The sequence below is a fragment of the Penicillium canariense genome (assembly GCF_028826845.1).
Source record: "Penicillium canariense strain IBT 26290 chromosome Unknown utg000006l_segment0_segment0, whole genome shotgun sequence".
Classification (NCBI taxonomy): domain Eukaryota; kingdom Fungi; phylum Ascomycota; class Eurotiomycetes; order Eurotiales; family Aspergillaceae; genus Penicillium; species Penicillium canariense.
In genome coordinates this window covers 2,275,715-2,290,348 of record NW_026622733.1, presented here as the reverse complement: position 1 = coordinate 2,290,348, position 14,634 = coordinate 2,275,715, and the positions used below count along the sequence as shown (strand labels likewise).

The window sequence follows — 14,634 nt, the reverse complement described above, 5'->3', positions numbered from 1 at the left end:
GCGCGATATATCTGCACGCACTCCGTTCTTCGAGTGTAGCATCTACGGATTCCAACAACTTGAGTAGGTTTATCGCGCATACAGCGAGAACAACGGGGTTCATGTGTGCGATATTGTGTTCATCCTCATGCTGCGTCAAATCACCCGGTAACCCGAATGAGATATGTGCTTGGAATATGTCGAGTTTCCGAAGGAGAGACTGGGCGTCGAGTTAAGCCTTGGGGACGCGTAATCACTGGAGATTTTCTGCTACTCGGCGTCATACCTCTGAAACCACCACCAGTTAGATTTGCAGGTGCGGTTCTCGAAACCGACTTTATATTCAGCCAGGGGAACATTAGATCTAGATCTCATTACTGTTTGGCGACATCAAGCTCCATAGTCGAAGCTATTCGATATCTCGCGGGCCACTAGTGCTGTGCCCTCCCTCGACGAGAACTGCACTACTTCCGGCCTGAGCGATCGGGAAACTACTATGCGTGGACGATCTTCTTGCACGCTCACAGCACTCACCCAGATGGACCTCATCGTTCTCTTCCCTTGCTGTCTTTCCCGCATCAAGCCGAATCTTTTCCTTCCGTTCCCCCGCCCTGAACCACCAAATTCAAAAGCAGTCAAATGACAAGTTTTCGCCATCCCCGCCCTCCGGCAATCGAGTCGATCTGTCAGGGTCTCAGCATGTTGTCATCGCCAACCCTGTCATGCGAGCCGCCGATCCACCGGCAGTCCCTACGTGACGCAGGACTGGCGGTGACATCAATGCATCACGACCGCCCAACATATCCTCCCCGAGTGGTCGGCACTCACTTCCATCACCCTCCGGCCTGCACGCATGCGGGGTAAGACCCGCGGCGATCAAACTCCTTGTCTCGACTCGATCCTTCCAATCGGGGCCAGCGGCACTTGGCCGGATCAACCAAAGGCGGCATTTTCCGTGTTGATCTAAACGTGCTCGACGGGGAATCTCCCTTTCGAGTCACTCATATGCCTAATTTACGGCCGGTTCAAAGCGAGATCGCGTGAGGCTTGTCAGGTGAATCGATCTGGAAAATCGACCCCTGCCTTATCGGGTCTAAATGATAATATTACGGTTTTGTTTGGCCCGGTATGCTCCATTTTGTTGTGTCCCGGGGAATGTGTGGGGAAGTGATATTGGAAAACATGGCTGACGCTGGGATGGATCCATGGCACAGGGCTCGATCTCTATAGATCCCGCGATACTGCATGGGCTCTTCAAAGGAGGTTGGCCAGGCCGACCAAAGGAATATCTGAGGCCTGGTAGCCGACTGTTGGGACTCTGTGCAGCTCCGTCAGCAGGCCATTTGGTTGGTGGTTCACTTATCCACGGGTCCACAGTATACTTCTTGTTGGTACCCTGCACTCGTGCCAACACAGCGTGGCGGTCGGGATAACCATGCGCCCTGAACCACCGTGGCCGCCCCCTCGATGGTCCCTGAACGAGTCGCTTCGGGTGGCTGGGGCTTACTTCCAGGACGCCTGAAGCCGACGGGAAACACGTACTTTCTTAGCGACCAAGGCGCGCCTCTCCCCCGCCCAAAGCTCAGCCCAAAATGCATCATGTCTTCGCCGCCAAGTTTGCCAAGTTAGCCATGTCGCTTTATCTCGCTTTATTCTTCCAAGAGCATATCGCCTGAGAAAAAAAATGCGGTGTCGGAGCGGCTCATGTACAACCTCCTACATTGTCCAAACACCGAGGCAGCCTACTCGCCCTTGCATGGTACCTAGCTAGTTCGTTACTCCTATTGAGCGGCCAACACTTTTCTTTTTCCCGATTGACCTCCCCTCCGTCTTATCATGCTGCACCTGTTTCGGAAGTCGGTGGCGCTCAACCTCGGGGTCGATTTCGATTTGATCCGCCGAGACTTTTCATGCACTCGCACTGGCCTTGGCCTATGCCATGCGTCCTTGGATCCTGCCCTGCTTCTCCCGCTGGCAGCATCACAGCCAACCCGACTTTCGGGCTCGGCGCAGCCCACCAACTGCATCATCAGCATGAGCACGAGCTCGAGCAGGAGTGGATCGCAGATTGGAGTATCTCCCGCATCCAAAATCCACCTGATGGATTTCCCGTGTCAGGCGTGCGGCTGCTTGTGCCGTTTCGCGGGGGGCATCGGACTTTATCACTCTCTTTCCAGTCCCCATGCCGCCAAGTTGGGGGGCAATATTAACCGTCAGGCGTGGGAGGTGAACAAAAAGCCATGATATCTTTCCGTCGTAGCGGTGGGCACGAGCTATAAGACTGGCCCTTTCCCCTGTGAGGTGCCCATCCAGAATCCCAATCCAGATATTATTCCCCTCTCCCCTCTTTTTTTCCAGGGTTCATCAATAAGCAGAAGCATGCGGTCTTCTCTCTTTCCTGCTCCCTGTATATGGGTGACGTTCCTACTAGCTCTGCTCCAAGTAGCTCTAGGATCACCATATCTCCCAAAGCGGGCGAAGGGACCCTGGAAGGGATTGAACACTGATTTCCCAGACCCAAGCTTCATGAAAGCTGCTGATGGGAAATGGTATGCCTTCGGCACGAACGGAAACGGCAAGCGTGTTCAGGTTGCTGTTTCACCAGATTTTTCCCACTGGACTCTGCTCGATATCGACGCGCTTCCAACTTTGGGAAGCTGGGAGACGGCCAAAGACCACTGGGCACCCGATGTGGTTCTGCGCGTAAGTCGCAATTCTTCATGATTCTCTTGCAAAAGCAAATGAGTCAGAACTAAATATCGATTGCAGGACGACGGAAAGTACGCCATGACCTATTCAGGAGAGTCTAAGAGCGATACTCCTCATCACTGTGTTGGAACTGCCGTGGCGGACAAGCCCATGGGGCCGTATGTCCCCAGCAATACCCCACTGTCGTGCAGGCTGGACCAGGGCGGGTCCATCGATTCTGCGGGGTTCAAAGACAAAGATGGCAGCAGATACGTTGTTTTCAAAGTCGACGGCAATAGCGTCGGCCACGGAGGTGACTGCAACAACGGCAACCCTCCTCTCGTTTCCACGCCAATCATGCTGCAAAAGGTGAAGGCGGATGGTGTCACTCCCATTGGTGATGCGGTGAAAATCCTCGACCGCAACACCAACGACGGCGATGGGCCTCTTGTGGAAGCCCCCAGCCTGCTTCTACACAATGGAGTCTACTTCTTGTTTTACTCGACCCACTGTTTCACGGACAGCAAGTATGACGTGCGCTGGGCTACTGCTAGTAGCATTACGGGCCCGTATCATAAGTCGAACGTCCAGTTGCTGAAGAGTGGCGACTACGGTGGACTCATCTCCCCTGGAGGTGCGACTGTGTGTGGATGTGGGGATCGCATGCTGTTCCACGCCTGGTGTGATAACTCGATGAAGCAGCGGTGCATGTATGTGGCGGACCTCGTCCTCAGCGGAACGACGGCCTCGATCGCGTAGTTTTTTTTTAACACATGTTGTGCTTTGGAACGAGGTGTTGGCCTAGCCTGGAGCTTCTGTTTTCTTCGGTTTTGTCTGATCCTGGTGCTGCTGTTATATACCCCTCATCCACTCGTTGTGATACCTTGCTTTTTATATCAAGCCTTTTCGCTTAAATTCATTGTCTTGTGTTGGGATGAACTTCCCGCGCTTACATAGATCTTTATGAACACGGAAAAAAAAATCAACGATGATCTGCTCGCTCAGGTATCATCAAGTTTGCATTTGTATCAAGCCCACCGCAAACGCTGAAAGATGGCTTTTGGAGGCCGAAGATATGTAATGGATATTAATGGTTATATTCGTCTTGCCTGCCGTCATTCATGCAGTTTTTGATCATCATGGCACTATGTATGTTTGCTATCGGCGTCTTCCTTGGCCTTATTGTCCGCTGCTTTCTGTGCACCCTTCTTCTCTTTCTCCTCCTTCACCCATTCTGCAACTTCCTTGATTGCTCTCTCGGGGTGAGTTTTGTGCTTAAGAAGATATCCCTGGATCTCAGCGGGAGAGAACTCCCCACTAGGTACAAGAGAAGCGAACTCTTTTGCAAGAGTCGCAATGCGAGACCTGAGCTCGTTTTGACGTCCACGGAGACCGTTCGGTTTGTTGTCAGTGTTCTCTTCGTCTTCGCCTTCAACGCCTTTTGGGTTATTAGGATGATCCGCGCTGCCGTTTTGCATTGTTGTTGTACTTCCGTTTTCTCCTCGGCGAGATGATGGGTGTGTGCGATCATCTTTCGAGACCGAATAGATCGATCTGTAGAGTTTTTCGATGTCCTCGGAAACTGCCCGTCGGAATTCAATGTGCATATCGACACGACCAGCCCGAAGAAGTGCATCATCCAGCTTTTCAGGATGGTTCGTTGTCATGACCAGAATACGGCCTTCACTAGCGGCCACACCGTCGAGCACATTCAACAAGCTTGAAAGCGTGATCCCTTCTCGTTCAGGCTTTTCAGGCACATTGGCCTTGTCCACTTCAGCTGGAGAGGAGCCGTTGCCTGCCTGGGGTGGGAATGCGTCGGCATTGGTCCTGGCAGACTTGGGGAAGATCGATGTTCCTCGGGTGTGGGTGATGTCCGAGGTATCAACATCTTCTACAAGAAGTATGCAGCGACGAGGCAGTTCAGAGAACAGAGAATACAGGTTATCTTCATCTAGCGCTCGAGAGCTCAGGTTGAGAAGATAAATTTTCAATCCGAGCTTGCCTGCTACGGCAAAACACAAGCTCGACTTGCCGGTGCCAGGAGGTCCAGAGAGCAGGTAGCCACGCCGATAGGGAATACCATGCGCAGCGTACCATTTGGCGGTCCCTTTCTCCAGGTAGGTTTCGATATCAGCCAGAAAACTGTGTTTCTGCGCATCGTCCAGGATCACAGTGTCTAGTGGCCGTGGGGGTCGAGACATACACCGACTCCAGCTGAAGGTAGTGCCCGAAGAACATCTCTGTCCACGATAAATGATAGTCCGGCTGCCGTCCCGTTCGACAAACTTGTGCTGCGCATCGGACAGCAATTGGTGAAGAATGGAAGGGTCTCGGCCCCAGCATGAAAGGTACAGCTTCTCATTGTTGAGCACCCAGCGAGCCGTGGTCTTCTCATATTGTCGATCCAGCATCAACAGCCGGCCCTGATACCAGAAATAGTGCCGCCCCTGCGAAGGCGTGAATCGTAGGCGTTTGTATTTGTCCCGGTTGATGACCCTAGTCCAGTATGCATCGAATGACTCTGTGCTCATGGAGCCGTCAGCGTCCTCCCACTCGTCTTCACTATCTGAGCGCTCGTGATCAGAGTCGTCCTCGTCGCTCCAGTAGCCGTTTGTCCTGACACCAGCCAGGAATCGGTGCGTGCGCTTCACTTGTGGCTGTCGCGACCACCAGTACATGAAATAGTTGAAGATCTCATCATCGAGGCGCATTTCTGCCGTCGAGATGAAGTATTTGGAGAAGTTGTCTGATACATGCTCGAAAAGGTATCGCATGGAGGCACCGAACAGAGCCAGAGCAACGAAATACTGCAGATAGGCGGCGAGGTCAATGTGAAGATATGAAAAGACAAATCTAGATATGAAGGTATATCCTGGGACTAACGCCTCTAACATGGCCGTGTCCGACGGTGAGAAGGAGACCCTCGTTGACGAGGGGTCCGACTGGTTGTTCGACATGGGCGGCAGAGAGTCCGAAAAGACTGTAGTAGACGGAAGGGAAGGAAAGACTGCAGAAACACTCAAGTCGGTGATTAAATAGGCTACGGCAATTTGAGCCTCATCCTTGAGAGCTTCGGATTGGGACTCCGCATCAGGCTGCCCTCAGCTGGTTTGCGGCCTTCAAGTGCTGCCTGAACGTCTGACTCACAGGCATGTACATCATGCGGCCTTGTGGAGCTGACAATAGGAAAGTGACATAAGTGAGGGGTAATAATGTAGGTAAGACCTGGGTTTTATGTGTGGCGCAGTATTTCGGAAATGCGCAAAGTGACCAGATGAACAAATGATAGGGTGGACGCCGAATGACATGAAGGACGGTGTAGGCAATGCAAAATCCAAGTTGCCAAGGAGCACAAAACAGCGATCAACACTGCAAAGCCCGATCGAGAAATTTAGACAGTTTCCTGACCTATTGGTGCCGTCTTGACGAAGCACCCAACTACAAATATACGGCAGCAGCCGTACGTAGTAGTGATAAAAAAAGATATATATACCGAGTATATGTGCAAAAAGAAACTCTCCCTCGGGGAATCGAACCCCGGTCTCCCGCGCTTATCGGTGTTAATGACAAGCGGAAATCATGACCACTAGACCAAGGAAGATGAAATGACCGAGTTACCGCTCGACCACTTGGTGCTGGTTGATGTCTGGAATGACAGTTTGTGCCTCATGATCCAGAAAGGTTCTCAAGTCACGGTTCCTTCACATACAGACCGGGCTGAATGCCACCAACAGCAAACATTCCCTAACATTGTAGCTGACCAACTTAATGCAGTCCTTAAGAGTTTCTCTAGAACATCAATGGGATACCTCATCTTTACCTACTTGGTATTCAGGATAAGACAACTAAACTGCCTTTTAGCTTCATTCCCAGATTACAATAATCTATCCGTAACGGTTGAGAGATATCTATATTGGTTATCAACTCCCCCGAAATGTTCCACTCATCCTACCCCCCAACATCGAGTGGAATAATGTATAACTGAGATTATATAGCTATGTATCTTTGAAAATGGGTATCTCTCTGCAAAATAGCACCAGCATGGGCCACACTAAGAAAAAAGAGCGAAGAGGTTGGAGCGTCCCATCTGCCATCACCGCGGGTGATTATCCTTCTCCGCAGAAAAGAGCTCTCCCGCCCACTGCTTGAAATCCTTGAATTTGTCCGACACCGTCCCCCACCAGCTCGGCCCTTGCTTGTCGCTGCCAGACTCTGTTGCGGGCGGTGCGCCTGTAGTAGCGGGTGTAGGTCCCGAGGGCCCGGCCGTAGTGGTGGACGACTCTGGAGGGTCGGACGGCCGCACCAAAGGCGGCGTGTGCTCATCAGAATGAAGCCCAACTGGCTTCAAGGGCAGACGCAATGTACCGTTGTTTGGCAGCGGATCAATACCCAGTGAGTCACAAAGGATATTGTAGACCTCAATGTTTTCTAGAGCAGAGGGGTCAGTATGTGTAATCTGTGGTATTGGGACACGACCACTTACGGAAAGCCTCAAGGCGGCTATTGGGTGTATGCGGGAAGGCGGGCCCACGGGCGATGAAAATGGCGCGCATCAGCGGGTGTTCGTGGTCGTAGCCATGGATTCCCTTGGGGTGATAGACTTCTCCCGTCTCCAATGCTTTCTTTACGTCGAACTCGGGCCGCTCGACGATCGCCCAGCCTGTCCGAGGGATCACCCATAGAGGAGCTATGCGGTCGTTGTTCGAGAAGTGATAACGCTCAGGCATGGTCTCTCGGGTATAAACCTCCACTGCATCTGCATATTTTCTCCCCAGCTTTACCAGCTGATCCTCCAGCATCTCTAGGTTCTCGGGTTGTTTCGGACGTAGGCCACGAGATGGCCATCCGTCAATGCGCTCAACGAGGTTGAGATTTATTTCATCATCTAGTTGGATCAGGCGCTCCGTCGATGTGGTGGCCATCCCATGGTCTGAAACGACCACGATGTTGACCAGGTCTGTGAGATTGCGGCTTTCAAGACCAGCGACGATCCCCGCCACTAATTCATCTGCCCGGGCGATGGTGCTTCGGATCTCGGTGCTGTTTGGTCCATAATTGTGGCCGTCCTTATCCACATCGGGCACATAGGCCGCAATGAACTGAGGACGTTGTGGCGTTAGATCCGACTCGTCCTCAGGACCAGGAAGGTCAAGGAGCTCAAGTACACGATTGACCTTGCGTGGCAAAGCCTCCGAGCCATTGTATTTATCCACATAGCTCGGCTCGACGACACCAATATGGGCCTCAGATCCCGGCCACATATGGATGCCAGTTCTCACTCCTTGTTTCTCTGCCGTCTCCCACAGCGGTTCCGCATTCCACCACTTGGGCTGCATGCTGACGGTAGGATGGGTATAGTAGAATTCTTCACCGAGATCGGGATCCCAAAAGGTATTGCCGACCACCCCATGGCTCTCGGGGTATAGGCCAGTCACCAGCGTGAAATGGTTCGGAAACGTTACACTGGGAAAGCTAGGGTTCATGTATTGTGGGGAGACGCCACTTGCAACCAACGAATTGAGTGCTGGGGTCAGACCACGGTCAAGGAAGTCCGCTCGAAAACCGTCTAACGAGATCAAAATTGTCGTTGGCGCGAACAGTGCCGTGCCGTTGGAAAACAGGGGCTGGGGGTGTGGATGCACAGCACGGAAACCACTCGAGGCTTTGTAGGCACCAAGGAAGAGGATGAGAAAGAGGATAGCGATAATGGCTGAAACAAACAATATTCTGCGCCATGATGGCCTGGGTGGCTAAGCAACAAAAGACCGAGTTAGTAGACAAGAAGTACAAGGGGTCAAACAAGGGTTATGGAGATGTACCGGCTCATAGAGATAGTCTTCCTTCGGCTCCAAGTCTGTTGAAGATCCGCTCATCAATGAAGCTGTCTCATCCTCCCCAAGGCCTTCTTCCATTTCGTACATCAGCTCCCCTTCTTCGCTGACCCGTTCCCGCCGCGATAGCCGGGCTTCTTTCCTCGCTCGCCGTCGTTCCCTCTTTCCAATGCGCACGCTGCTCCCATTTGGGCTGAAGATCCTGCGCAGCTCGTGGGTAGGACCACGCCTTGTCAAAAGTTTTTCCAGCTCATCTTCCTCTTCGAGGACACTCCGGTCGTGTTTAGAGAGCTCTAGGGTGCTGCGGGGGTGACGAAGGAACTCGTCATCATCCGAGTCAGAGTCCTGCTCTGAGGGTGATCGCAGGGAGGCCGCATCGTTGTCGTAGTTGCCCGGTGAGAGACGCGAGGGGCTGCCCGGATTTGGCATGGCTGGCGGACGCGTCAGCCACGGCGTGAAGACATTGAAGCTTGAAGGCGATAAAAGTTGACGCAGAAGCGAAGGGAGATCGGCGGCGGGTCGGGGGTTGACCCGCCAAGACTTTTTCAGCCTCGCAGTCGCCGGACTGCCCACGCCAATCTATACTCATTGTTGATCCTCAAACTGCGGGATGCAGCAGTACAGCAGTACAGCAGGGCTATGGAAGAAGTTACAAGAAAAATAGTCGCAAGGCTCATCGAACAGGGATCTTTAAAGGACACAACAGCCCGCCCAGACCGTGGAATGGGCCCCTCAGGAAAACCAAGCTCGGCCCTGTCACCAGAACGGAGTACGGCCCAAATAAAACTCAGCTTCGGGCATATCTCTGGGAAATTGACAAGTTGCCTCTTGACGAGCAGGTGATGCTGGCTGCTACTTGATTGCGGCAAACATCCCGCGCGTTCATTCTCGCACGACGGAGGGAATTTCATGGACAGGCTCCAAAGACCGTTGGACTCAATCTGGAAACAGACCACATGTCGGAACCTCTCGAAGGTTTCACTCTGATGGCTTCAATGGAATTCATATTCCAATCTCATTCTACGACTTTTCCGGAGATTACAAGTCTATTGAAGATCTTCGCTCTGGGGTCAGCGCCTCTCGCATTCCTGCGGGATAGATGAGCAGAGTTGCAGCTGTCAAACCCCTTGGCATTGCCCTTCTGTACTCGGCCGAAGCCACCGACGCAACATCTTTTCCGTTTCCTGAATGCAGTGACAGACGGTAACTGACAGGTTTCCTGGGCCAACTTGGAGTGCCGTGTGGTCTCCTTGATAGACATGGATAGACATGGCCCGTGAATTCACCCTTTTGCTCTACACGTAGGCCTGGGTCGATAGACGAGCTTTCCTTTACTCGATGTCAAGATAATATTCGTCGGTAGTACCATGCTCTCACGGCAATACCGTGTGTAATCACGTCTCTGTGAGACTCCGGATTCCACCTTTCTTGATATCGCGGACCATCGACATTTCTATGCGACACTATCCAAACCCAGTGGACGTTGCTGCCAGCCAACTTCCCAGACCAGGTCTGAGAGCCTGTTTCTGAAGGTCTGCACCCAGACTACTGGAGGTCTTCCCCACCCATTGTCTCAGTGACACAGTGTGCATTCCTCCAAGCGGGTGTGGCTTCCAGAGGCCCCAGAGATGGCTACCTCTGAAAGCAGACTCTCGCCGCTAATGCACCCCAGAAAAAGGCATTGTACACGCGTTGGCCTGCCGATCGATGAGGAATTTCCCATTGGTGCTGTGACGCCGATCGACGACTCGTCCGCTTTCGAAGGCATGGCTTTCCTATTTGGGAACATACATCACGTGATGTGAACACACCCTCTGCGGCGACGATAGGTAGCGCCTATGCTCACAGCTCGGCTGAATCATGACGATCTCGCTCCTGAAGGCTTCTACCAGAGCTGTCCGGCGGAGCTGGCTCGGCCGCCCACCCAGAGTAACATCGACGGGTCCACACCCGGATGCGGAAACCCGCGATATGCAAATCTCGTCCCACAGCTGTAGTACCAAGGCTCTATCGAGGGCAACGAGGCACCGGAGGTCGTGGAGAGGAACATGGAAGATGGAGAAAAAAATATTTTCTCCCTTTACATGGCATCATCACTCACCACACCAACCTAACAGGCCGGATTTAGACACCTTCAGATCTATAAGAATGGCCGCCTTGCCGCCCCGAGGCAATGGCCCATTTTCTTCCTTCAGATCTTCCATCGCATTAATATCCTCCACTCTAGGTAGGTTATCTCTGTGAGAAATACCAATCATGCGCAAGCCATGTCATACTGATACAACCTTCCAGCTTTGTCATTCGTTCGACAAGAAGCCTTTCTTCCTTCTTGAACCAATCGCTTTAGCTCCATCCACCCAAAAGTCAAGATGTACTTCTCTACTCCCGCTCTTACCCTCCTGGCTGTCGCTACTGGTGTCCAGGCTGTTATTGTCAGGAACGAGCCTCCCGTTAAGCGACAGAGCGTCTCCGTCCTCGGCACTGCTGTCTCTGCCACCCACCCCATTGTGACCGGTGTTCCCGTCGTCATCCCCAGCAATGGCACCACCGTCACCAACGGTACCGTCGTGGTCCCGCCCGGTTCGACTGTCTCCGTCGTGGTCCCCAGCAGCACCCCTGTCTCCGGTGGCGGCGCTGCTGGCACCGCTGTTGGCACCGCTGTTGGCACCGCTGTTGGCACCGCTGCTGGCACCGCTGCTGGCACCGGTGCTAGCAACACTCCTGCCGCCCCCAGCGCCACCGGCTTCGTCCCCTCCAGCCCCGGCAACAAGATCTCTGCTCCTCAGCTGGGTATGGTTGGTGCTGGCCTTGGCAGCGTCGCCTACGGTGCCCTCATCCTCCTCGCATAAGCGGGTCGCCTTTAATTAAAATTTGTGCTGTTTATGTCTTTCGTGTGCCGGTCTTTGGGTCCTTAGCCTTCGACCCTTTGTTCTTTCCATGTCTTTTTTCTCTCAATTCTGACAACCTGTTCGGTTTGATATCAATGGCTGCTGTCCATCTATCTTGCCGGCCCGCAACTTCAAGAGTGTTGATTGATGGCACCGAGAAGCAATGGATTCCAGGGGCGAAGAGGAAGGCGTTCTAGGGTGGGCTTTAGGTCCACGCTCTTCGTTGTTTCTGTTTTAGGTGTTTGGAATGTTTACCAAATCTAATATAATTTTAATCTAAAAAATTTACTGGACAGACCTCTTGGCATGTTCCAACTTCCCTTGCCTTGTAGAGTAGAGCAATCGGAGTCTTCTCCCATAACAGAAGACTAACTAGACTAAGGCTGCTGCCATCGAAAGCCAATCTGACAGCGAGTCATGATATGTGACTCAAACCTTATTCGGGTGGCAAATGCAACCTTAGGACCTGGCATGGTCATATACTTCTATTAATAGCCAATGGCATTTCCAGTACCCGTCTAACTTGGCCTGGAGACTAGTATCTGTTCCTCGCTCGCACAGGAACGCGTCATAGGAACAAGCTTAAAGTTTGAAATTCTAGATTTTGGCCTCGCTCGCACAGGAACACGTCATAGGAACAAGCTTAAAGTTTGAAATTGAGAATTTTGGGGTGATATGGATGCAACAGCGCGAATTATTCTTGGTGCCATTAACGGATAGCAGACAGCAAACTAAGTGGAGGTACAGAATTTGCCAGAGATATGTACATGTCATCGTGTGCTTGATTTTAATCACACATTTACCATGTTTCTCCACATATCTGAATTCGAAATTGTTCAGTGAATGAAGCAAATGATTATCTAGATAATTTCCTCAGGTGTGGGCTGAGCGAAGGGCTCGGGCAAATGGTCCAAGCACGGAGTTCATCTGGAGATCTGTGATGATCTTGGAAGCTAAATTGAACTATTTGATTCTCAGCAGGCTGCATTTAAAGAACTTAGGGTCATAAAGGGAACATGCAAGCTAAGTCGAGACAATCAGATGCACCAGCACGGATAGTAGTTCGTGACGCCTTCTCATATTTCTGTTACAACGAAACACTCTCCACTGTCTCAAAACGTTACCCTAACCTAAAGTTATTATAGAACAAGAAGAAATTACTGAAGTAATGGATACTTAATACTGATGTACGAGGTCTAGCGCCTAGGCCTTGTGCCATTGGAGATATAGCCAATATATCTATCTTTTAAATAATAAGCCAAGGTCTATCCGGGAGTGGTTAACACCGATGTATTTGAGATCGCGGTAGTCAGGGGATGCAGGACCTGGGGACGGTACTGCCAGTCGTAATACTTCTTTTTCAAGACTCTCCTCCCGGGACCAACGATTTTCCTGGGTTGTGCCTTCTAGATGAAGCGATCAGATATTCGGGGGTAGTATCTGGATCCAGAGTTCCGGATCGTCCGCGGGGTCCTGCTCTCCGAGCCGGTGATGGATCTCCTCCATATTTAAAAATATATGGCGTAACATGGGAAATGCTTGGAAGCTAATAGGCGGTCCGGGCTTAGAGCTATCCTAGAGAATCGCCCTACTGATGTGAATAGATTCGAGGGTAGCGCGGTAGCGTTCGAGAAATTTTACTATATCTACTAGCTGTAGGGCCTCCCCGCGGTTATATGGATTGGCGCGGTTATACAGAATGGGATATGTGGAGAAGAGGTGGGCGGACTCGTAACAAAAGTGACGCAACCTAGGAAATGCCGATAGAATACGTCCCAATTCCGATTTAGTTAGGCGGCTGTACGTAAGACGCAGCGTGGTAAGCTTCGGGAGGGACGGAAACGGTATAGGCCGACCCTAGAGACTACTACACATATATAGATTAAGGGTCTCTAATAAGGGACAGAACGCCAATAGATCACTCACATAATTATCGAGATATAGTAACTCTCTTCTTGCTGGTTGCTATTCATTTGGTCTAAAGCAAATATCGATTGTTTTAATAGGCTGACGGGAGACTTAGGCGGCGTAGAGCCCGGTAGTGCTTAGTATATTTTGGATATCTGGACTAATTTATACGCTGAGATGTTCCAGATTTAGGAGCTCTGCCATTAAACTAGCTAGTAGATCGCTAGCGGAGAGGTTCAGCAGGGCGTTATCCTTCAATACCTGCGCAATCTCTCGGAGGGTGTCCTACGCTTCCCGCCGGGTAATCGGTAGCGGACGGGGGGTAGCGCCTTGTTCTAGTATCCGGCTGGCCATCCCCCGTCGGGCTCCTCTACGGTTAAGTCATATAGTAGATACGGGTAAATGAAAATTCGCCTGACTTAGCGGGCCAGATCGCGTCAGTAGGCTACAGTCCGCATGAAAGCGGTTAGTCGACGGTCCCAGGTGTAAGAATCAGAGCGCTAGGAGTCGCTATATCCCGGCATAAATTCATAGTATAAGATAGGTTCCATCAGTTGCCGCCATTGCCGGCAGATCAGGCACAGGGTGCGTAGTAAGTGACGCTCTACAGAGTACCAGGCGGGCTGGTTGGGCTTCTGCTGGCCGTCGATTAAACAGAACAGGGGTGACAAAGGGCGCTCGCCGGTACGCACTCCTAAATAGCCCAATATCATAGAGAGAACCTCCAGTGGGAGATTTTCTAGTCCGACTAGGGCCATTCTGGTGGAAATCCTCGGCGGATGTCGTGACGAGTGTGATGTTGGATTGAGTCCAGGTTATATACGCGCAGCCCCCGGGAAATACTGTATCCGTGTGGCTTAACGATAGCCGCGCCCATTATTAGGTTGCCCAAAACATAAGGCATCTACAAACTTTAGTAAACGAGTCAAGCTCAGCGAGAGTTGTAATTCCTACCTCATTAATCGCTCGGAATTGACTCGTGGCCTTGGAAGAGTGACTCAGTCAGGGCAGCGCGGACAGCGACGAGATGGGCGTGATTGGTCAATTGCTGCAATAAATGTGATCGGCATGGATCCGTAGGGGTAGGCACCAGGGCCACTTACTGTAAGTTGTATAAGTTGTAACTATTGACATGCCGATTAGGAACCCTGGTGACCGAGGAGTAAGGCATCACTTGAAGGTGGTGGTTTCCTACGTACAGATTTCTTTTTTGATGGTGTGATGGTATCCACAGAATTCCTGTCTGCTATCTTACCGATGCGGGTAAACGGTCGCGACCGCAGACGGAGATTTCCACCACTGTGTCGTGTTTGCCTTCATGCCTCCTTGCTGTGTGT

General features: G+C 51.7%; 4 protein-coding genes across 4 annotated transcripts; 2 read left to right on the top strand and 2 right to left on the bottom strand.

The window, feature by feature from the left end:
• Positions 1–2,358: 2,358 nt before the first annotated feature.
• N7482_008799 (glycoside hydrolase family 43 protein) lies at positions 2,359–3,426 on the top strand (the record flags this gene model as incomplete). The annotated part of the gene is made up of 2 exons (XM_056690923.1): positions 2,359–2,682; positions 2,749–3,426. 2 exons carry the CDS (start codon positions 2,359–2,361, stop codon positions 3,424–3,426), a joined length of 1,002 nt encoding a protein of 333 aa, XP_056540688.1.
• A 386-nt stretch (positions 3,427–3,812) lies between these two features.
• On the bottom strand, positions 3,813–5,627 carry N7482_008798 (BCS1 and AAA domain-containing protein; the record flags this gene model as incomplete). Its single annotated transcript, XM_056690922.1, has 1 exon — positions 3,813–5,627. One exon carries the CDS (start codon positions 5,625–5,627, stop codon positions 3,813–3,815), a length of 1,815 nt encoding a protein of 604 aa, XP_056540687.1.
• Positions 5,628–6,763: 1,136 nt separating this feature from the next.
• Positions 6,764–8,930, bottom strand: N7482_008797 (nucleotide pyrophosphatase/phosphodiesterase family protein; the record flags this gene model as incomplete). Its single annotated transcript, XM_056690921.1, has 3 exons — positions 6,764–7,098; positions 7,154–8,420; positions 8,490–8,930. 3 exons carry the CDS (start codon positions 8,928–8,930, stop codon positions 6,764–6,766), a joined length of 2,043 nt encoding a protein of 680 aa, XP_056540686.1.
• Positions 8,931–10,870: 1,940 nt separating this feature from the next.
• On the top strand, positions 10,871–11,350 carry N7482_008796 (Glycine-rich cell wall structural protein 1; the record flags this gene model as incomplete). Its single annotated transcript, XM_056690920.1, has 1 exon — positions 10,871–11,350. The coding sequence occupies one exon, from the start codon at positions 10,871–10,873 to the stop codon at positions 11,348–11,350; it is 480 nt and encodes a 159-aa protein (XP_056540685.1).
• Positions 11,351–14,634: the final 3,284 nt, after the last annotated feature.